At 35.4% G+C, this 25765-nt stretch overlaps 1 protein-coding gene across 3 annotated transcripts in view; it reads right to left on the bottom strand.

Moving 5' to 3' along the window:
- Positions 1 to 8978: 8978 nt before the first annotated feature.
- LOC132558679 (cartilage matrix protein-like) overlaps positions 8979 to 25765 on the bottom strand; it is a 64519-nt gene continuing 47732 nt past the window's right edge. For all 3 annotated transcript variants that reach the window (XM_060223272.1, XM_060223273.1, XM_060223274.1), the window contains 7 exons: positions 17433 to 17625; positions 16771 to 17015; positions 16376 to 16510; positions 13773 to 13817; positions 12808 to 13242; positions 11947 to 12129; positions 8979 to 11145 (listed from right to left, as the gene is read on the bottom strand). In XM_060223272.1, coding sequence (XP_060079255.1) covers positions 11948 to 12129; positions 12808 to 13242; positions 13773 to 13817; positions 16376 to 16510; positions 16771 to 17015; positions 17433 to 17625 — 1235 coding nt within the window. In that variant the 3' untranslated portion in view covers positions 8979 to 11145; position 11947. The remainder of the gene's footprint in view (positions 11146 to 11946; positions 12130 to 12807; positions 13243 to 13772; positions 13818 to 16375; positions 16511 to 16770; positions 17016 to 17432; positions 17626 to 25765) is intronic.

A 25765-nucleotide genomic window follows, 5' to 3' on the forward strand; every position in this document is an offset into this window, starting at 1 on the left:
ATCGAGTGGAAGATAGATATACTTTTTTGGTAAGGCATATCCAGAGATTTTGAAAATATGATAACCGCGATTGAGGTCTGTTAAAAAGAAGCAAAACAACAACCCGAAGGAGCCAATGATTGCAACTGAACTACACACGAGGCTGTAGTACAGGCATGGACCTATTTGAATACAAACATAAACAATATCTGCTGACAGTGGTAGTAAATTTATTGTTTTGTCGAAACATTTAAAAATTTAAAAAATCAAACCACGTATTTATCACATGAACTCTCCTGGCAATAGGTTTATAAATGACTAGTGCTTGACCTACAATGGCCTTGTGTCATCTGTATTTAATATTTATAACATAGACTATTTGATTTTTCATCTCTAGGTCTACAACATGAGTTGTCAAAAGTGATAATTTATTATCATCTTTTCAATATAAGACGTGCACGTTTTTACTTCTATAGCCATAAATTGCAAGAAGGCGTGGTCTATTATTCATGGTCAATTTTTATTCACATAACAGACGGGAACAAATCATTGCTTTCATCATATCTAGGAGGATGTTTGACATGTAAAACTGTGTGTTAAAAATTACAAATAGAAATTATACGCTCATATGAATCCATGGTGACATGTCCCAGTTCGTTTCAATAGTAATGGCAATGAATATTATCACGGACTCCGAGACAATACCTATTGAATACGAGTATATCTGATATAACAAACGACACAAGAGAGACAACTCTTTATTTATTGCCAAGAGTTATTCAGTTCGGATTTACTCAATACTTAATTGGCATTTCGATTTCATTAGATTTTGAAAAAAAAATCATTTTGGATTTCTAATGTGTTTTGTCATAGATATAATTAATAGCCAAAAGTAATTTTGGAATGATATGGAGTTGATATATGCCAATTGAGTTTCTGCCCTTTAAATAATAATTAATTAAATCATTTGTCATTTTATGGCCTTGTGTCATCTGTATTTAATATTTATAACAGTAGACTATTTGATTTTTCATTTGAGGGGCGAAAAGGAAGAAGACAAATAATTATGTTTCTTTCAATGTTTCTATTGTGTTTTTTTTTTAAATATATCCATTGCACAAGGACATTAAAAAATTTTATAGTCTGTATGTTCGGGGTATATTCCATCTACACAACAGGACTGTTGATCTTTGCAATGGCATTCAACAAGTCTATGACAGGGGTGGTATCAGCTCTATACTTGTCACAAAACCCTTAAATGCCCTAGTGGAACAGCATTGGGAATTGGTCAAGTTTCCTCAGCAACAACATTTTGTAGAAACATCCTGATCAGTTGTTTATCTTGCCGCTGGAACAAACATCACATCAAAATAATGGGTATACGACGCTGGCGAAAGATACATTTTCTTGTCGACACATGACTTCACTGTTTACTTTCAATGCAACAACAAATCTTATATTAACACAAAAAAACACGCTGACTTCAGAAGAAAACGCATTCTATGGTTGTTCAGTTGACAACCTCAGAAATGTTATGAAAACATACACATAAACATAAGTTTTGCAATGGCAAGTGAACTTAACATACAACAACAACACTTAACTTAAACGTTATCAATTCAGAACTGAAAAATACGTATATACATGTATATACGTTGTTCTTAAAGTTATTACTCTGTATTATTTTCGAATTATAAGTAATGGCATATGTTTAATTCGTCCGTTTTTCCGGTCGTGTTTTCCTCCACGTGTTCGAGTGCGTGACCACGTGTCTCGCTTTTCGGATTTTCGTGAAGTTGGAATTTGTTTTCTTGCTGCTTCGTCGGCCGTTTTATTGCAGTGTCGCAAGGCTTTGTACTCTCTTTTTTTTTGGTGTTAGAAAACCTCGTTGCCTTGTTTTTTCCCATTGTTTACGTTTTTTAATTGTTTCGACGATGGATAGTGCCTTAACGTCGAGGGTCAGCACATGGGTGTTCCCATTTTTACGGAGAACGGGAACCCCATGATGACAGTCCCATTTGCCATATTTGCAGCGAGACTTCGCCATGTGAATTTTGCAGGGGTGCCCAGGGGGTTTCCCCCAGTGGGTTGAGTTAAGAGGCCAGGCGTCCTGTTTCCGGTCATCTTTTCCACCGGGCTCTGGGTATACAGGTGCCTGCGGGCATTCAACCTTAGGCCAGCCTGCGGATAGTTCTGGATACCAGCAGCATCCCAGCAGTTACGGGCCCAGCCCGTACATGTCTGGGTGTCCACCTTGTGGGAGTGGTGCTCCATCCTTGCTTTCGGGAACGGTGGCCAGCCGCAGACTTAGGCGGGCCATGTTGGCCAGTTCTGGGGTCACTCCCGGGCCCGCGGGACCATTCCCATTCCCTCAGGTTTTTGGGTTTAACCCCATGTGCTAATTCGGCGGGGAGAGGCTTGTCGGCCTGTCCTAAGAAGGTTTGCCGGACCTTTAGGACTTCCGCCTCCCGCGCGGACCCGTTGGTCTCTTAGTCCCAGGGGCTGGCTTCGGGTTTTATACACAAACCAACAGCCACGGCAGTTAGGCGCTCTGCGTCTAAATGCCGTATGGAAGAGCCTCATTCTCTGGAGTTGGCTCCTCCGGTGGCCCCTGCTCCTACCAAGGAGACGTCGGTCGCCATCAAGGAGGAGATGGATTTCGAGGACGCGGCATGGCAGAGGAAGACGATGTTATTCATCTTTCTCCTGAGTGTTCGGATATTTACCCATCCGAGTCGTCCGATGACGATCCTACCGGTAAGGAGGGTTCCCAGGGCGGAGATGGCCCCGAGGCTGCTGAAGCTGAGGCTCAGCATGCTCTGTCTGGGATGCAGCCCTCCGGGCCACCACCCTTTTAGGTTCCCTGGTGGCCCCTCGGGCATCCGGTCGGTCAGATCGATTTCTGCCAGAAGGTACTATCCTGTCTTCAGCTCTTGCCACTGACCGGGCTCGGGTTATGGGAAGAATTCTTCCTCTACCCATGCTCGCGGATTTGCTGGACTGCAACTCGGCGTTGGTGATCTGTCGGAGGCTTCTTCCAACGACTATGCCACTCATGACGGGCAACTAGCCTCTCAACCAGCTAAGCTGGAATCGAGAGAGTTGGTGGCCTGGCCCGTCAAATCGGTGGACCAGGTTGTGTTCGGTGCTAAGGAACATCACAAGATGGAGAGAATGTTGCGTCTGTCCATCTAGATTCTGTCGAAAATAGACTACCTGACAGTTTGTCTATATATGGTATCCGACTTGCCTGAGGGTTGGGTATCTGAGAGCATCGACGGCCTTGCAAGTATCTTTGCTCTCCAATGTCGTGTTGACCAGGCGGTTTTCAGTATTGTAAAGCCGTCTGGTTGAGGTACCCTACCTGACTGCACCCTTCACGGGCTCTACCCTGTCCGGGGGAGCGCTTCCTGATGTACAGAAGAACAAGAAAGAGAACTGGGTCGCCTCAGCACTTCTTGTGAAGAGGTTCCAGACTGAGAAGGCCAGTGCCTCGCAGGGGTTAGCGCCTCTTAAGAAGAAGGCGAAGTCCTCGGCTGCTCAGCGTTGTGTGCAGTCTTCAGCTCTCTAGCCGCGGCAGACCAAGAGCCGGGTCGTGGGGACGGCTGTCTTCCTGTCTCAAGCTCTTGTCCTTGTCCCGCAGAATTAGGCTCCGGGTGGGCAAACGATTCGCCTGTTTGGCAGGGTCTAACTTGCCCCATCCGATGCTTCCTGTGTGTGTGTGTGGGGGGGGGTGGATCTCTCCGCTTTTCTCCCTCAGTGGCAGAATATCACGGAAGATGCTTTTGCTTTGTCTGTGGTCAGGTAGGTTCTAGGTATCCCTCTTCTTCGGAATCCGCCCTCGCCGCCCAGCCGATTTTCTGTCCTACTCCGGGGGATGCGGAAAAGGCTCGGACGCTCCAGGAAGAAGTATGGACCATGCTTGCCAAGGGCGCGGTAGAGGAGGTTCCTATGTCGGAATGCACTCCCGGCTTCTACTCCAAAATGTTTCTGGTTCGGAAGAAGTCCGGTGCGTGGCGTCCGATCATAGATCTCAGTGCCTTCAACAGGCACGTAGATTCTCCACACTTCAAGATGGAGACCCCACGGGGTCATTATGGCCTCTGTGAGGGACGGAATGTGAAGTAAATCTGAATGATGCCTACTTCCATATCCCCATCAAGAAGTCGGCTGTGCCTCCTCGTTAGCTCCAGGGCATGTCTTTCCGTACGGCGGCACGTGGGTACACCTGCTCTTACATGGAAAGGTCCCTTCCTACTCTTTGGCACTCTGTTCTTCATCCCTACTACTTTTGCTGTGTAGTCACCACTACGATAAGATGAATTCGCATACTAAAATTATGGTAATCATTACTGAAATGAAATTGAGGTTTTTTCATATAAAGCAAATTTTCATGACGTAATACTTACCATAACTTTATGGAGTCCCATCCTAACCTCCCCTCATCCTTATCGGCTTGGCTGCCCCTCTGTGGGGTGCTCCATTAAGGTTATTAGAGGAAGGGAGATCACTCTATGTTAATGCTGTGATGGCTCATGAATCGTAGGGAGAGCGGGATTATTTGAATCGTTTGTTGTTTGGATACAAAGATGGGTGTAGGTACCGTATTTGCATACTAAAGTTATAGTAAGTATTACCACATTAAAATTGGTTTTACATGAAAAAACCTCAAATGTATGCATAACTCCATTCTTGGTAACACCCTTCGTGCTAAAACCATCGTTGACATTACATGTGTTGCCTTCCATGTTGACATTTTCTTTGCTATGTCCATCTATTGTGCTTGGTCTTTCAATTAGCATAACTGGTAAAAAGTGGTTAATGATACAAAATGCAGAAGTAATGTCTTGCCGTGTTGTTCCCCACGGTATGATTGCAGTCTCTTTCTGTTTCTTTGTCTTGGCTGCACAAGCCTGTGTAGGTCAACTCTTACCAGTTGGTACCTAGGTTTGGATACAAAGAAACAATTGGCATTTTCAAAACAGACGCCAATGCAAATATTTGCAATATTTTCTTGAATGATTTTGATTTCAGGATTTTGTGTACCTAATTTCCATAGACGTGTACCTATTCACACACACACATACACACACAAGCAGCATCACAGTATCAAATTCAAGGTAAACATGGTCAGCTTCCAATGATTTAATTTTAAAAGGCGGCACTGAAAGTTGGTTAAAGTTAAGCTTTAGATGATGCAGAAGAATTTAATTTTAAAATGCTTCACTGACAGTTAACTACAGTTAAGCTTTAGATAATGCAGAAGTATTTCATTAGCATAGACTGCACGAACAGTTAACTAAACATAAGCTTTAGATAATGCAGAAGTATTTAATTATAAAACGGCTGCACTAACAGTTTTCTAAAGTTTAGTTTTGTACAAATTCTTAAAAAGAATGTAAGAATGTTTGATAAACAACAATTATTACTATAGTTCTTTTTTTAAATTCTAACATTTTTTTTATACTTAATGCTTTTTAAGTCATTTAACCCGAAAGGTCAGGATGACCAATAACCATCTTGTTTCGTCCGTCGCCCAGCGGCATCAGCTGTGTGCCGCGCCTTAACTTTCCATTTCAATGATTTCGTCAATAATCAAAAGACACCCATGGTGTATAATCCTAGGATAAAGGGTTACAATGTTTTGTAATACGAATGACTTTGACCTACTTTCAAGGTTACAGTGTCCAAATGTGTTTAATATTTAAGCGACGTCTCAATTATCATGGTCAATGGTGATATTATTGATTCTGTAGCATGAAGGGATAAAGTGCTATCAAGAGTAATAAAACGAATGACCGTGACCTATTTTCAAGGTCAAAGTGATAAAGTTTGTTGAAATATCTAAATGTCATAATAACAACAAATTTCCTGGGTACTGATATTGGTCATGTAGCTTGACGGCACAAAGGGCTAACACGTGTGTCCTTATAATTGACTCTGATCCACTTTCACGATCACATGTGTTAAAGACTTCTCAATAACCAAAATGCCCAGGGTGCCTAGATTAGGTTTGTGGCCAGCAAGGATGAAGGACTATCAAGTTTGTTCATACTACCCACATTCGGAGCCACAAGTATCTCATATTTGTTAAAGATATTTAAGCAACCTCTCAGTCACCATAAGGTTCCATGGTGCTGATGTTGGGCCCTGCTGCATGCTGTTATAAAGGGCTACCAATTTTGATCAAATGAGTAACCCTGACCAATTTTAAAGGTCACACAAATGTGTAAAATCTTTAAATGACTTCTCAATAAGAAAAAGACCCAGAGTGATGATAATCGGCCCATAGCACGCTGGGGTCAAGGGCTACCCAGTTTGATAATATTATTGACCTTTACATTTTTCAAGGTCACATGTGTCACATATGCTTAATACTTTTTAATAACAAAAGGTCCAGACTGTTTATTGGTTCTTTAATATAAGTGGATGAAGGGCTATTGAATTGTTCAAATAATTCTCAATAACCTATATTGAAGATCTCTTGTGTTAAATGAATTGAGATCTTATAAATTTTCTTTTCCAACAACGATAGGTTCGGAGTTATGACATTTGTGTGGTAGTAAGTATAAAGAATTTGAATTCAAGTCTACAGAAAATGTTTTTATGAAACAACAATGTCCTATTTGTAAGCTGTAGAGTATTTGGGCAATTTATTTAAGGCCTATTTGGCCTATTTCATATATCGATGACCGTTCAAGCCTGTGAGCATCTTGTTTATCTAAAAAGTGATTGTGCACTCCGAGGGATCATGTGAAATGCTAATGAAGACAGCAATTTCAAGAGACTAGTTATATTGTAATTCTCTGAGGCAGCTAGTTTATAAGGTGACTGTTATTTCATTTAAATTAAATGATAAAACAGTATCTTAGTTCTCGTTTAAGTGTATCATTAGACTTACATTCAAATGTATATCATTTATTGCCGCATTTACATGAGCTCTAGATGTGAACTGATGACCGGGGAAGGCCAGGATTTTATAAAACTTCTTTCCAGTCTTAGTTCCTGAGCTCAGGCAAATGTATAGCTAAGATTATCATGATTAATCTCCCAAGGAATTGTTAGTATTCAAATAAAGAACTTTATTTCAACTACATTAAAACTAAGAACCGATAACGGTTTTAATGTACCTGTCTGTACATACAATTACCATATTATTATTGGAATACATGTAGTAATGACAACTCGTGCATTTTTGAGTAAACAAACATTTGCTCGGTTGCTCCTGATATCCTGTCTGTTGTATTGGATTGTTCACATGACATATCACAGGAACTGTTGCTCCAGATATCCTGTCTGTTGTATAAGGCGTTTTGCCTGAAAATTTAAGTGGAAATACTGCTCCTGATATGTTGTATTGGACAATTTGTATAACAAATTGGACAATTTGTATAACATATAACAAGTTTCTCCAGATGTCCTGTTTGTTGTGATGGACATTTTGCCTGACAGGAACAGTTGCTCTTGATATTGGTAATGGAGATTTATCTAACATTAAGAGGATCGGTTGCTCCGGAGATCCTGCTTTCATAACATATAACAGGATCGATCGCTTGACAACATCTTTGTTGAGTTTGGTGGTGAGATCTTCCAACAGACTATTGACATATCTATGGGAACCAACGGCGCCACTCTGTTGGTTGACTTGTTTCTGTTTTGATACAAGTCTAAATTTATCGAAGAGTATACCAAAATCGTTTCATTTCACCTTCAGATATATTGATGACGTCTTGTGATTAATTAACAAGAAATGTATTGACTGTGTCAATCGTATATTTCCACCAGAAATGGAAATCAATAATACGACGAATTCCTCTTCATCTGCTGCTAATCACAATCTCTTCCTACCAATAAACCAATCGCTTTCCATCACGTTGTATGATAAACCTTCAATTTCCCTATTCCTATTGTGAATTTTCCATTCTGGATAGCAATATCCTGCATCTATAACCTATGTTATTAACATGGCACAGCTGATTCGGTATTCAAGGGCCAGTTCCCATTATCACGAATTTCGTAAAAGAAGTCGTCAACTGACTGACAAACACGTAACACAAGGATTCAAAAATGCAGGTTGATGAAAATTACGCGGAAGTTTTATGGTCGCCACAGTGATTTCGTTGAGAAATATTCTAATTCTATGTCCGACATGAAGCTGGACGTATTTAATGCTTGTTAGTTTACCTGTTGGTTCCGTTGTTGGATACCTTGTTCTCATTTGAAAACGTGACATTACTTACTTAGACTGACCAAGATCTACATGGCGGGTGTCGTCGATGAAACAGAAGACGCTTACTCTTCCGGAACAAATGGTCTGATTCCCTGTGTTCTTTTTTAGCAGGAATATCGATTTAATTGTTTCTTTTGTTCTTATTTTGCCATAGTTCTATGGAACTTGAATTTGTATTTCGATTATGTTGTCATGTTGGCATTTTCTTGATTTTTCAAAGATTATTTTGTGATATTGCAATGATAATCAATTTGCTTTTAATCACCCATGGTAAGATGTAATAAGCGATAGGTATCGTAGACATCAACGAACATGCTTGCCTAACCTAAAACGTTTACATGTTACAGTTAACAAGATTCAATTTCATAACTTCTGTGCGTGATGTCGACAGCTGACAATTTATATCATAGGGTTTCGGAAGATACAAGTTCATTGTATTGTTTCTTTTGCAATATAACATTGGACGTGTTGGAATTATTTTAAGGTACCTGAATGTGCAATTGTCCTCATTTGGATCGTGACATTGATTGCGTAAATTGACGGAGATATACATGATGGTTGTTATCGTGGACACGAATGACATTACCCTAGAACAACTAGTCTAATTCCCTTTGTACTTTAATGGGATATTAGTAAATATATTTCGTCTGACAATATTTTACCATACATTCAACGCACTAAAGTTTGAATTTGAATTTCTTTTTACATAACGGCATTTCCTTTGCTGTTGGTGATTTGAATGTTCAACAAAATATAACAAAAATGCACATTGTGTGTTATAGAATGCTATCGCATTTTATTAAATGACGTACATATACAAATATACTGATACACATTTCATGACAAGTTATTCAAACAATGACATAATATTCACTATGTATATACACACAATGTTAAAAATGATGTTTGTTATCCAACCAGACGTTCAGCAAGAACAACTTTATTGAAACCCGTTATTCTCTCTTTCTGTCTTCCATATAACACGAAAGAAATAATCATCTAATTAATTCAGCATTAATCATATTAATATGATAAGTCAACGAAAGCAAATTTCAGATTCAACTTATATACGCTATGGTTGAAAAACAGACTTCATACAAATGATATACATAAAGTCATACATAATATATGTATATATAGATATATACATTGTATATCAATAGACGGGACTGTTATAAAGGTATGTTGTTGTAGTTAAGGTAACTACCTAAGCTAATTATGAGTAATTACTTATTTCATGCGTTAAAAATCAGTTATTTTACCAAAATAATCTGTAGATTAAAATTATTGATGTTTCACAATTTTGCTTAGTCATCTTTTTCTTAAAAATCAGATAAGTCACATGTTATATCGTCTTACAATATTTTGAAAATCAAATTTATTTTTTTTATATTCCATTTTGAAATGGCAGCTTATCAACAGTTTACAAATATATGATTTTAGGAAAGAAATTATGTTGTAATTTCCTCAGCACTATTGGAACTGTTATTTACATATAACATCAAAAAAACGGGTACATAAAATGATCTATATGATAACACTACTAATAATAATATTCTTTTGTCAATGAACTCTAAAGGGTAATGAAACAGTGAACATAGACCGTGCTGAAAAATAGTATTCTTTTGACAATAGGTTGCCTAAACTTATCAACATATATCTGAAAGATGAACCAAAAGAATCTAACTTTCGTCTTCAAAACGTCAACATTTTGTAAATAATATAAAAGAATTATTTTTTTGGGAAATTATTATCATTATAAACAAATGTATATTATCCTGAACTCAACATTTATGTTGAAGATATCCAAATATCAGATTGGATATTTTTTACTTTTCGGTGAACGTTACGACTATAAATGCATTGATATACCCTTTTCATCGTACTATAATGTCTGAATAATACCAATTTTTTTTCAAATAAGGATATGAAAGGAAAAAAATAAACTTCCGTAAAGAAAAAGTTAAAAGATTATCGATTCCCACTAAAGGCTACATACAGATTTGTCAGTTTAGTTATTTGAACCATGTTGCTAGCATTGTTTGACATTTATTTTGTGTCATTTTTTTCTGAATAGCATACATTTAGTTGATACTTGGAATAAAGACGATACCCTAGACAAACACAACAAACAACAGATTATCAGTATCGGAACATCAGAATTGCGGAAAGTTAGTAATTTTTTTCATGAGTATTCACTTAAAACAGCTTTATATTAAGGAATTCATACTTCATTCATAAGGTTCTGACTTACTGAAGTGAAAATGGTCGGTCTAAATGATTCTACAATTCCGCAAAAGCAACACTAAAAGTAAAGCAAAATAGCATTTGATAAGAGGTAGAGTATCAAGTGGATCTGAGCTAGAATTTAGTTATATTTGAAATTAACGTTATTTTCTTTTTTAGCGAACACACAAGTTCACATACAATGACCGGAGATGACAAGAAATATTTCAAAATACTGCAATCTGTGTATTTAAATCAATCAGCTACATGCAATACACGTGTTTTCGTTAATTCATTTAAAATAGACTATAATATGTATACTGGAATGTTACTTGGGTGGGAATGTACTTTCTTGATATATGAGATAAAATACACAAAATAAAACTTTAAAACGAAAACGTTTTTGGCTGTTTCCAACTATATTTGTTAAAAAATTATTTGAGTAGTTCAATCTTACATAGAAGCCCAACAAAATTATACAGAAAAAAGTGCCTAATTTCATACGATAATTTGGTGACAATTTTTAATAAAATGCTTCTGAATTCCTGAAAGAATAGCAAAATGTTCGGTTTAACATATGAGTCATTCGAAAATGACATTTTTGCATTGCTTTGGTTTTCGCATGTTGCTAATATAATTGAAATCAGGAAAACTGAATTCCACTATGTCAGCCTTGAGTGAGAGCCCGCTCTGTAGTTTCCTCTGATACTCTGAAACAAAAAGCAAAGGCAAATTTACTATCGATACACCACTGTTGAATCATTAATGCTAGGTGCAAATGTGCGAATTCACACATACAATTTATGACATAAAAAATAGATGTTTAAGCCAGATAACTCTTTCAACTGTTGACAGGTATTTACGACATTATATCATGTTTTAAGGATGATATCTTCAATGTTATTTATTGGCTTAACCTAGAAATTATTGTTCATGATAGGTTGATAAGATACTTAATGATATATTTTCAGCATTTATGTTTTGTATCCTGCGCTTCGGTTTATTACAAATAATGTTGACAAAGTGTTATGATGGACAGGCAAACATCACATGTAAGCCATTTACATTTTGTGTTTTCATTAAACGAAGTACACCAAAGAAATTTAAGCTATCGAAAATGTCAACTTCGATGATAATGTTCTGTTGATTACTTCAGGAAACAAGACAAAAACCTCAGTCATATTTTGCCTAGTATCCACTATCAACATGATACATGTATTTTGATGTTCGTACATGCAACATGGTTTTAGATTATGTTACTGGGACTTTCTAAAGGTCTGAGAAACTGTTGGGGTTTTTTACCGGCTAAATAGAAAATAGGAAATATTGTACAAAAGACTCAGCTATTGAAGACTCTTTTCAAAATACATTCAGGAGATACAGTAAAACCAAACAATAAAACAAACTGAATTATAAAGATGCCTCTTTTTATTCTTCAAACCCAAGCCTTACGGTATGAAAACAAAATGTATATCAGTAGACGACGTTCATGATAGGCGGTTAGGTCATACCTTAGACTCTTGGTCCTAGTCGTAAGCGGTCAAATGGGATGCTGTTTCGATCATTTCCACAGACACGAGAAGCCAGTTGTAAGCGGATATTCTGTAGGGCGTTCAGATCGTCCACCCTGAATACATTGTCCGATTCGGTCGCCATCATACGTAACTCAGATTCGTCAATTGCTTCGCCGACCCCTGAAATGCACAATTTAGTCACATATAATTTCGGTAATATTTATAACAATATCGTGATATTCTTAAATCATACAATATGTAAATACGATATCACTGTGTATATCCAATATGGCAGATAATAAGACAATAAGATAATATTACATGACAGTACGGTAGCTATATTTGTCAGCTATATGCCAACCCACAATGGAAGAAGCGATTCATATACAAACGTTTTAATACTTTTTAACATATCGTGCGTAATGTGACCTCTTGTTTCGATCACATGAGGTCAATCACTCATAGATTACAACAGACTACCGAGCCGTATTGTTTGGAAAATAAATGATTTCGTTGAAAAAATTTGTAGTTTCATTTCCATTTACAGTCGGATCTCGCTATCTCGAACTCAGCGGAACCATAGGAAAATTTCGAGATAACCGAGTATTCGGTTTTGTGAGTTCAAATGTTTTGTATAAAGTCAGACAAGGACTGACGAAATGCTTAGAATTAGTCAGGATCTTTGAGTTACACGAGTTTGATATAACAAGATTCGACTGTATATGCTATTTATGAAATTTGTAGCATTGTTGATCCAACATTTTTTTGAGCCTTGAACATTCATAGACTTTTGCAATCGTCTATTCAATGGAAACTTATCTAAGATCCTTCACGTATGAAGCAAAATTGCAAACTCACCAATAGCGAAAACAGTTGCTGACATTCTATGAAGTCGTGCAGTCTGGTCGGCGAGAGAGTATGGGTCTGTCGATTTCCCGTCGGTAATGATAATGATGACTTTCATTACTCCTGGGCGAGCTCCGTTTTCCTGTGTTAGGACGTCTTCCACAAGAGTCCTGATAGCTCTATCAGTGTAAGTATTACCATAAGTGTATTTAACACCAAGCAGACCCTGTTCCACTCCAAACCTTGTGTTGTAACTGTTAAGAAAGAACTCGACTTTAGGATCATCGCTAAATGTCATGACACCAACTTGGGCAGATCCAGAATCGATGTCGATTTCATCCAGGAAGTCATTCACAAAAACAAGCTCTTTGTTGAAGTTGGTCTGGGTTTGAAGACTGGTGCTCTTGTCGAGCAGGAAGACGACGTCCAAATCTCTGTATTGACAATCTGAAACAGCGACGTCAATAATACATTCTTCAGGTTCAGAGGATGAAATTGACAAGTTTGTGTATCGTCCAGTCAAAGGTAGAACGCTGAATAAACTTGGAAGCGTTTTTGTTAATTATTGCAAACATATATTATTATCTAATAAGTTAAATTGTATAATAAATTGTTCAGCTATTTCTATTATGAAAAGACATGGGCCTTATTTTGCTGAAGAGAAAACACAGTGCTAAATTATCTTAGAAAGTACTATACTTATTTATGGAATGGTTGAACAATTTATTAGAATAATGACAACGTACAGTTAAGATCACAGATTACGACGAAGCACTTTAAAGATCATATCTTTTCCCAGCTGCTTTGTTATAATGAACTTTTTGCAAAGAGTTGTCCACCTTCCACCATCTCATGCATATAAAGATATCTTTTATTTTCGTCGCATGTATTAACTTACAGCTAATTTATTAGTTTATCAAATTAGTTAAGTTTGTACAAAAATCGTATTAGCACCTTATTTGATGCCCCCAACGTACCTTTGATTGGAGCTGGTGTAGGTCTTCGGGTTGGCCTTACCACGGCTGAAATTATACAAGCATAGTGCAGTTTTAAAAATTGCAACAACCTACCACGGGATAACAAAAACACATCTAGACAATTCTAGACAACAGTTGCAGTGAAGGGAACCACAGAACAAGTAAACTGTAACATCCATAGTTGACCAGATTATGTAACATAGGCGATTGTTCAAGTTTCTGAACAGATGAAGTGAAGATGTCAAATGTTATTTTAAAGAATATAGATATTGAAACTGGAAACATTGATTATAGATAAAAAGTCGATGCTATTCTTCTACTTTTCATATACCATATAATTTGTGATTTTTAAATTATATATCCTATATGAATGTAGTAAAACGACTGATGTTTAATATTTCAGTGTGTGTGGCATCAATAGATAATTCAAATTCCTTTAAACTTTCAAATTATAAAATATAGTTCCAGACGTCAATTTCCATGAGATTCACTCAGAACGTTTTTATGCAAGGAGAGCTCGATGCTGAACAAAAACGACTTAATAAGTTAATAAGTCCATACGTTAATAAGTGGTTTTGAGGGTATTGTCTTAAAGAATTTTCTTCAATTACAAGTCTTAAAATTATGCACAAATTCAAAAAAATTGTAGTATTATTCTATAATATCATATTATTCCCTTTTGCCATGAGATTTTTTTTTAAATGCAGACAATCGCTTTGACGGTAAAGCTAAAAGATGTTCAAGACAAACTTTTAAAAAAATCTGAGAGATAGCAATATCAACCATCTTACCTAAGTTTAACCTCGTTTGTAATTTATGCCGCATCATAAACAACAAATAATCCAGGAATGTGAAAAGCTTCATGAAGCAACACTTCAATTATGTTATCAGTAACTTTAGTGATATAATCACCAACAAATGAAATATTTTAAAACCTGTCCTTTGACTGAAGCAATAGGACAGTGAAGATGAAAGAAAATTTTACTTTTTCATTGCTTACCAATTAAGGTAAACATGATTTTCGTGTGATTTATTTACATTTAAATAAAAATAAACCTGATTTAATGGTTGTGTTATTTACTTCATATTTATGTGTACTAGCTCACACCGGGATGACATCACGAAATGTTGACGGGTTTTGATTTCACTAACAATATTTATTAGATAATGCCAGAAAAGAAAATACCACACTCAGTGGGATCCGTTTGCACTTGTCAGTCTTTAAGTATGACTTATTTTGCATTATCAAGTCATTTAAGATAAATTATTTCCATGCTTGTACGAAGCTATTTGTCATCTACATATGTTGTGAATGGTAGAACTAGATAAGGTAACTACTCTTGATATCCTAAAACCGAATTACAGAACTTTCCATAAAAATGAAACTCTGGAGAAATGACCTCAGTTAATAAACTCTACATCTTCTTTATGACATACGTCATCACAACGTGGTAAAAAAAGACAATATGAAACCCACTTTGGTGTACATGTGACAATAGTTTTAACATATACCGGTAAAAAGACAATACTTAACGCATTAAAGCATACATGTAATTATAGTATTCAAACAAACTGGTAAAAAGACAATATTTAAAACAACATGATCAAATGACAATATGTCACTTAACTAGAGACGGTGTTTCTGGCATAATCTGTGAAGTGCAGCCCTTGGTCTAAGCAACTTGTGAGATGAAACATACTTTGAAGAACTTTGGTCTAATACATAGATACATTTCAAATGACATTCTCGTAAACAAACAATGTTTACACACCCTAGTATAACAGGTCTAAACAAGTTTAGTTTAAAAAGTCTTCATTTCAGAAGCGTTTTATACTACAGTCGTTTGATAAAACATGCATGAAGGTCTTGTTGTATATTACATATACACTATGTAAGTAAGAGTATTATTGGTCTAAATACGTATCACATAAAACAAAAATATGTTTATTTATCGTTGTGAAAAACATTATTTCTTTGGAGACTTTCAGCACCTATAACCGCCAAATTCACATTTTTTCCAAGACAGAGCTAATGCACGCGTGGTTATTGGCGACACTTAAAACAAATACATTGAAAGAAAAAAAAACATTTAAAATAATAGTAAGATATCACGGTACCGCTCTTAATATGATGAAAATTATAAAAATGACAAAAAATTTAATAGAACTCAAAGCTGAAACTTAAAATAAATAAACCATTACGCATACAGCCGCTACTTAGACGACATTGACGCAACACACTGGATGGTCAAGGACCGCAAACAATTCGAATATTGAATGTCGTTTTGTGGCTTTGCGGATATAATAGCACCTCCGTATTTAACAAATAATGCCACTGTTCGATTGTGTGATCGGGTATAAAAAGGATTTTTTTGTCAATGTGTACTTATTTTTGCCAACATAAATGCAAAACATAATGTTCGTAATATAAATAATAAGTTATGCAAATGTAAACAACAGGCTGGATGTCTTCCGCCTGCCTTTTCACACTATCACCGGAAACCGTGCCTATTGCTAATTTCATCTGGAAGCTTGAACTTCATAACTCAATAGTCAATGAAGAATTTATTCATATCAAAAAGTGGTATAGATAGTGCACTCACGTTTGCAGAAACGCCCAGTAAAGAGTCCTGTGATTGATGAGAGAGCTTGGACATCCTTAACTTCGAACACGTGCTTGGACGCGGGCTTTGAGGCAATCATGGCTAACTCGTCTTTATTGAAGGCGTCTCCAACACCTGACATAGACATTTATACCAATTATAGAATAAGTCCTCAAAACTCTTTCAGATGACCATTACCGTCTGAGGAGTGTCAACTTGACTTTATTATCGCGCTGTAAATTGATACATGTGATAAAAGAGGTGATAATACATATATTAGTTGAAAAGGTAACGTCGCAGTTTATTAAGTTAGATTATCGTATTTGTTCTATGAATCCCAATAGATTTGTTGCTGAAGATCATTTTTTTCAAAGTAGAAACGTATATATACTGACCGATAGCAAACATGTTGATGTTTCTAGCTCTGTGAATCCTTTCGGCCATTGCCTCGGTCTTGTATGGATCGGTTGAGGCGCCGTCAGTGACAATAACACCTATCTTGGCCACACCACTTCTTGCTCCGTTAGCTGGTGCGAACGCTTTGTCAAGCATGTCTTGCAGGGCCAGGTTAGTATAGGTGTCGCCCTTACTCCATGGCAATTGCATTATCGCTCTTTTCAAACTGTCAGAATCCTGGTATCTAAAGATAGTGATAATTGTTTGACTCACCAAGCATTCAACAAGTAGTTAACAGGGCTTACTTATCATTCGAAATTTTGCATGATGCAAATAGTCAAGATGCATGTACCAAGTTTCAATTCAAGTCTTGCTTAAAAACATTAGATTACAAGCACTTAATTCGAAATAATAGAAATGCAAAATATTCACACATATGCTCTCTCGCTTTCCTAACACTTTATACATCACTGTCTCATTAACTGTGAATCCTGAAACACGATTACAATATTGAAGTAACTAAAACAAATTGCTTTATCATTACCATTTACAATAACGATATTTATGTCTGTTTGATTGCTTGGCTTGTGGGATGTATATATAACGACTCAAGTTATTGATATACCTCCTTCATCAGGAAATCATTTTGATTAAGACTTACCTATTGAGCGGAAACTCAAATGTAGACGTGGTACTGAAAGTGATCACAGAAATCTGACTATGGTCGCGACCTATAGCAAGGCTGTCAATAACACCGGTGACAAAGTTAAGTTCTTCCATGTAGTTGCTCATTGTCCTGAGAGATGTCGACTTGTCCAAGATGAACACAATATCGGTGGGACTGGCCTCGCATACTAAAAACCATTGTAAACAATATTGGTATAACTCAAATTCATCTTGTGGAAAATTTTGTGTTATAGAAGTATCAGAACAAATAAAAGTTCCTTTCAAAGATATGAAATATTGGATATGATATCATGTAAATGCATTACAGAATTAATGAGGTGATTTTTACACGTTTAATAGTCGTTCGCGATTTCACTATGAAAATTATTTTTTAGAAGAGAATATTACTTTTGTATTGTATACGACAGGAAACGGACAGAGGTTAAAAATTGTTTCAGTTTTCTATCTTAACATTTTTATATATAGTATATAACTACAAAACATATTTGCAATGGTGTGGTAACTGCACTCTGGAGCGAGTATTGAATTTCTACAAATACAGAATCAGGAAATCGGATATAAAAGAGACAAAAAGATATTCTCGTCTCATCAAAATCATGTTAACATGACTGGTTTGTGAAATTCTTTATATTTATTCAGATGCAATTTAAAAATGAAGAAATTCTTTACATTGTGTAAGGTTCGATAAATGATTCACATAAATTACATAAATTGCAGTAAATATAATGTGAATTAATACGCTACCGAAACAGAGCTACATCTATCATTTAACCAACATCACACATAACTAAACCAAACAACATATATATGTCAGAGTATTATGAGGTCAGAACTCGGGGTTATACTTAGATAGAGTCATAAGTCTCTGACACATGTTTAAGTATTTGTTTACACAGACGATTAATGGAAACTGGCAAATGATCTCCAAAATTTAATTATAGCCTGTGTGTGTGTTTTAAGTGTGATGCATTGTGATTACTTCTATACACTCCATATTTTGTGACATTTTTGACACGGCAGACTGCTGAGAAAGGTGTATATGTTGATACTGGATAAGCATCATATTTACCCATGCAACAACACCTGTAAATGCAACCATGCGACAACTTATAGACAATTTCGGATTGAAGACGTTTTTCAATTTACTTTCTACTTGAGAAGAGACTAGTGTGTTGCATAGATAATTTATGCTCCCCACCAACGTTCAGACGAACGTTCCAACGCGCAAACAGATGCACAAGCTAATGGACACAAAAATGGACACTGCGCTGAAAAAGGGAGATAAAAACAATAGCAACACTTGTCTTCTCTAATGATGAAAATCTTGTATCAGACATGACAGAGGTGAAAGGCATTTAAGAGGCAAAAATTGCATACTGGAGTAATGAAAGATAATACTTGAAGATATACAAACCTCTGACAGTCAGAATAATGTTTGACTAAAAAGCAAATATACCAAGAAAGCCCATATCAATACGACCAGCAGTACGTGTTTATTCTTAAAACGTTGTCTGGTGTCAAGCTAAGCCGAGTGTACTTTAGCAAATTCATTCCCTATTAACGTGACATCAATACTTTGGAGTAAAAGTATTGTTATCTTTTACATACAACTCGAACCCTATGTGAACTGCTGCTTTATGTTATTTATATTATAAATTCCATTGAAAGAATATTTAATAGTATATCGAATACGTTTGTTTATTAACATTATCATTTTCAATTTATTTTATTCGAATATTTTGATATTCTGATAGTAACAGTAGTATTGAGAGATTAAATTCAAGTCGTATTCTTAACAGAGATAGTGCCGCAGCATCATGATATATGTTAAAGGTTATAGTTGACATATTGCTTATGTTATAGATATCACATATTTTTTTTATAAAAGTACATACAACGTATTTCATTGTGTATTTTTTACTTATCCGAATACAAGAATACTAAGAATTTGGCAGGAAACTTTGAGTACATGATATGATCTAAATATCGAAAATATAGATAGCCAGAGTGTATGATCCAAAATGTGATTTAAAAAAACAAACCTGCAAGTGTCAGTAAAAAACATATTTACATGTGTTTTTCTTAATCGCAGAGTTTTAATGAGCTTTTTCATACAAATATCGTCTTTCATATATACATAGTTATTTGCTTCTAATGACGTACTTTCCTCAGTAAAGTGTACGTTATCAAATATTTGGAAAGAGTTAAATATGTTTTAGTTGATGACGCTAGATTATTAATCATCGATATTAATAGAACGTCAAGCCGAAAGCAAAGAGGTGGGTAGGAATCTTACTTATGACAGGTATACAAATGTATCCCCCGAAACTATATACACACAAGATATATCATAACATCATCAGTATGTGTATACCGTATGATAACACCATTAGGTAGCACAAATTACTGATAGCTGACAACACTAGACCGAGGACATTAAGACAGACCCTGTAACGATAAAATGTACTCACAAGAGTTTTATTTGAATTTCTTCTTGTTAAAGTTGAGATTATCAATTTTGTGTAACATTTTTAATCCTGTGTGAGAATTACTATCATTTAAACATTAACCTTAATTTTGATATTTTCGTAAAACCAATCCTCGGCGATAAGGATCGTGGTCTCTTTAAATGTTGATAAAGATTAAAGTGTTCTAATTTTCAGAATCTGAAAAAAAAAATCATAAATCAAGCCTTTAACAATCTATAATACTAATAAGAGAATTTTCCTTCTTCAAATTCGAACCAAACGCCAAGAGTGTAAAAGAATTTAAGATTATTACTTGTTAGGAAGTGGTTCGGTTCAACTCTACACACCTTTAATAACAAAATGCCATGCATGTTAAATTTATGGTTATTATTTTCATGTAACTTCGAGAATGAGGAGGGCAAAAAAGGGAGTCATATGGGAAATGTAAGAAAACAAATTTCGGTAATTTGTTTCCGTTATTGGTCATCAATAACATTAACATTTGATGACAGGAAATCTGCCAGAGAAATCCATTTAATGCTGATTTCAATGACATGTTTTCGCCTCAATAAAAACTCAATACACAGATATATAAATGTGTAAAATACTTACAACTGTTAATTCTTCTATTTATGCATAACTGTTCTCCTAGTGAATATTTCATTTTTCCTCGTTGTCCATAAATAAATATACCGAAGGGAGTTGAACGTCTTAGGATTCATAAACAGGCAAAGGTCATGCTGGCATAGTGTTGCCACCCTGTCATATTAACTATGCATGATCTCTTTAATTCGTTTTCACATATAACGGTGCTCAGACATTTAATCCTATTTTGAATAACGCCTCTTCAATGGTGCACCAAATTAATCACTGTTACGTTGTTAAATATTTTGAATGTCAGATCATAAATAGGACCACCCTGTTCTATACAATAAATCGGACGCCAAAAAAGATAGAATTTGCAAACCGTTTAATACGATTTCATTTCTTTAGTCCTTGAGCTAACATGCTTTACAGAAGAGTGAAATATGTTTTTTTAGGAAGGCGCTACCTACCTACACTACACTACACTACACTAGATGCTTTTGAAGGAAGAAAATATATATAGTCAAGATCTTTCATAATGTTGTCGACTTTCATTCAAATATCATTTACCGATACTTTTAAATAAACACAAAATGCACTCTCCTAACAAACGGCCGGTTAACGCATGGACATTTAGGATTCTTGAAAACACGCAACATTTTTCTCTCAACTACTTGTATGTGACATAAATGATACAAACTGGAAAATTTCCATTTGCCGGATTAGCCTGTCGCAAATCACATGAACACTTATGATTCCTAATGATACACCTTTTTATAAAGAGCTGGGCGTGGGGTGTTTTTTGCTTGAACGATGACACAAACATGTAAACTACCAATATTGCGGTTTCTGATAATAGAATACCATGTACTTTGCGGAGAATTGGTACATTTATCCACCAAAAGCACAGGCAAAATAACTAAATGGTCACCAAATCATCAAAATATTAGAAAAAGCTTGTTATGTTTTGACTTGACCAATGCATTTAAGTGCAGTTACAATTAATCATAAAATGTAAAGTTGTTTTGACTTGACTCTCAACACGTCAAAACATTAAAGAGCTTATGTAGTGTCGATGGATACATTAATACCATTTCCTAATTCAATATTTGTCTACATCTAAAGTGCATGTATGAGGAATTCGCTCGAGCCGCGCCCCCTCCCCCCAGGAAAAATAAATAAATGAATAGAAAAAAAACACATAACATACAAAATATATAACATAGTCAACAACACTACATTTCACCATCCAGGAATACATTTTATTTTGCAGTGTCATGGTTGTTGAAAAAATATATTAAAAACTAAAGCGAAAATACACTGCACTCCGCCTGTCAAATCTACCCCTGTTCTATTTTGCCTTTAGCTATATCTACATCGCTGCAGATATAGACTGTGATAAAGTAATAAATTAATCTTTAAGGCATTTGTGTGTCGACGTTTGCATAATATTTTTTCTTGAATTTCCATTAAAAAATGATAGAAGACATGAATAAATCTGCATATTTATCACAAATAGTTTCCCTTTTCTACTCAAATAAACCTTCAATAGATAAAATGAATACTTTAATTGACTTGTAGCATATGCTGTTCATAAACAAGGTTCAAAAATAAATATAGAGGGATTGATGCATTTATATAAATGAGATCTACACAATCCAAAAAGTAAACTAAAACATACGTAAATAAAAGAATACCTCTATGCAATCATGTCATTAACATTAGCCCCGTTTTATTTAGTAATTTTTTTTTATCTCTGATTGAGACGGCAAATGAAAGATTGTTATTCTTGATATGCAGGACCATTTGATAACCATTAGCAAATCAATCAGTGCAATGTGATTTTAACGAAAGTCCCAGGGGCGAAAAACACCGTAATAATTATCATTAGTATCACTATCATCATTGAAAACATCCATCGAGAGGACAACATAATGAGGTTGAATTCATCATCTCACTTCCGTTTTACTTATTGACTGTTTCATGTTGAAATATGTTATTCATTTCTTTAGCATTTAAACTGTCTTCTGATGTGTCAGTTTTTAATCACTTTCCGAGGCTTGGTGGCTGTTCGTAGATTAAGGGATGAATAAACATCTTTGCTGTCACAGGAGTTACGGTGTATTCAACGTACATAGACTATGTTGATATATCATTCATGTATATATATATATATATTATATATATAATTCCTTTATGAGCCATGACTCAAATCTGTATACTAAAGTTAGACTTGTGAAATGTTGTGATCCACTGGAGAGAAAATCACACAAACAGATTGGGAGTGACATGAAGTAGCGAGGAAATGTTTTTTTTTTTTTTTCAAAAAAATCACAAAATTACCTACAATGATGCGTATCTATATCTGCGATCCCGCCTTTCAGAGAGCAATTGGAATAAAACTCGAATTTGTATCATTTGAAAATCCAAGCAAATCCCGCAAACACAAGGGCTCTTCCACTGTTATACATTCTACATTAGGTCTAGTCATTCACTGAACAATCAACGAACACTGAGACCAGCATTTCCAGAAATGTGAGCAGACTTTAACATTTCAATAATGGCACTATCGAAAGAGCCTAATGTTGATAGTTACGGTCTTCTTATCAAACGTACCCCATTAGAAATTACACAAAAAATCTTATAAGGTAGAGGGCTTTACATGGTCACCTTCACTGACAAAGAATTCATGAGTGGTATCAAGAGGATTTTCAGCCAATATTACCGTTGCTGGATCAATAAATTCTGCGCGTATACTCGTTTAAGTTATCTGAATTAATCACAGGTATTTCGAATCCTGACTCAACTACAGGTGACCAAGCACTTCAGCATGGAGGGGTTATAGTTTGCCTTTCTAAAAGGTCTTGTAGTCTGATTTGGCAGAATTTGTCACAGAAAGAAAGATATATAGTACATTTTTTGTCCACCTGACCGGGGTATGTAATCTGGATTTCAGGTTCATCATTAGCCCAGAGACATGAATGATCCTCTCATTATCCACCGTAGTATGTAATCAACAGTGTTCACAGACACATATATGTCTTCAGACGTACAGAGATAAAATCTTTAAGATTAAAATCGCTGTAAGCCTTATTTGTGATCGTGAGAAAATGAAGACAGATTTTTGTTTATTTTACAAAATGAATGAATGCATTATTTAGATATTCGAAGTATCATTGCTAGTATCACAAGTTTCATGAAAGATACAAAGTAGAGGGTTAGAAGTTGAAGGTTGCGGGAAAATACGAGTAAGTGTTATAATTGTCATCACGATCTCATACATGTTGAAAATCAATGATACATTCCCAAAGCAAAGTAGCATCAACAAAATACAACATCAGCGGTATCAGTATTTTGATAATTTGACATTTTCGATCGTAAGATAGTTGATAAAAATTCGTTCAGTTGATTTTGAGTTCTTTCAATGCATTTTATCCTAGATATTTGTGCCACTTCAAATAAACCTTGAAAGTGTAAAAAAAATGAAATGTTAATGAATCTTCAACTTCAACGATGAGAAATACCTATAAGAGTTACGTCACTTCATGTATCTTAATTTATTGTAAGTTATGGTGTTGGGGAAACATCGGATAAGACAAATTTTCCTTTGCAATAAAAGCCGTGTTAAAGCTCTGTTATTATCGAAAGGGTGCTTTAATCTTTTAACAAATTACTATAGCATTAATTAAGGTAGTTGCATACCATGCATGCATATCAGATTGACGTACAGACTGTGTATTCTCTCTTTATAAACTATCTAGGTTGTTAACCATATCAGTTTGATATATATCTTACGACATCTTGTATGGTTCATGCTCATTCATTCATTTAAGTTGACTTGTGCTCTTTATCAAACCATTAATTTTGTAAGTTGTCGATTTTTTAAAATTTCGAAATACCTTCTAATGACACGAGAGCACTCAAAATAGAAACGAATTAGTGTGCGCAGCCTTATTGCATAAACACCACTAAAGGCATGACATGATTTTACTAGTCTGATTTATTTACGATCCAGCGGATGTGGCGTCTGTTTCAAAATTTCCCAGAAGACTTTCCTTTTTTGAGATTAGTTAATACGGTTACCACATATTTATTATTTGATGTTAAATCTAACTGCTAAGTCTGAAACCCAATAAGAAGTTATAGTTTTTTATCGTCAAATTACAATAAATGTTCTAGGTTTTTTTTCAAACCTTCCGTATCTAAATGTTATCTTACGGGTGTCAGACAGGTGGTTCAAAGAGACTGGTGAACGAGGCGAGGATGTCTTCTGCAGTTATTACTAAGGATTCTTATCTAGTAAATAGAAAACAACATCCTCATACATCGACATTTTTAGTGAAATCTACATAAAGTAAAATTCTATTTTCCGACACATCTATATTGCAATGAAGTATTCTTGTTACAAATAGATTTTTAATGCCACATCCCTTAACGTGTCCATATCGAGGAACGCAATATTGTTTCATGATATTTCCACACTTCAATTTTCACTTTATTATTATTCTTTTTTTATATTTAAACAATATGATTGCTTATTGAATAATATCTGAATACATATATATTCTGTACATCTAGTTAAATTTTAGAACACTAAAGAGTACTTCTTAGGCTGCTAACCACTATAAGATCAGAACAAGTTAAATGACGGCCATCATTGTGTGTCAGGCTTCACAATTGAGCAATTTATGGCTTCATTTATGAAACTTGATAGCTTATTCAATCATAATGTTACTTAGTAGACCACCTGTTGAGTTGATCATAAAATGACAAGGGTCGTTATTTTATACGAGGAGACATCAACACATTTAAAAGGTTACAACTAAAATCACAGTCACAATATACAGATACAATCATACATACTGGCATTTTAACTGAAGAACTGTTATATCTTTTCCATACGTTAACCAAAAAACATTGTCTCATAACAGGAAACTATTTACCACAGTAGCCTTGCGTGTAAAAAGATAAGATTTGTTATATGATAGCAACAGAATAATACGCCTTACAACTTCAATATAAAATGCTTTAAAAACTTTATATGTATTTTTTTTATTCTAGATCATGCCAGTGTTAATACGCTGAAATCAGACTTTATTTGCACCAACTCCGCCATAAATAAAAGGTTAACACGGTCAAAATGAGACGGTATTGACAATTAGTGATGACAGTTTGATAGTTTAGGCATTCTGATTTATTCGACAAGGTTTACCCTTGTTGTTTTGATCGCCCAAAGATATGAATGCGATAACGT

Source organism: Ylistrum balloti, unplaced genomic scaffold (genome assembly GCF_031769215.1).
Source record: "Ylistrum balloti isolate Yb309-2 unplaced genomic scaffold, AGI_CSIRO_Ybal_v1 Utg370810, whole genome shotgun sequence".
Lineage (NCBI taxonomy): Eukaryota > Metazoa > Mollusca > Bivalvia > Pectinida > Pectinidae > Ylistrum > Ylistrum balloti.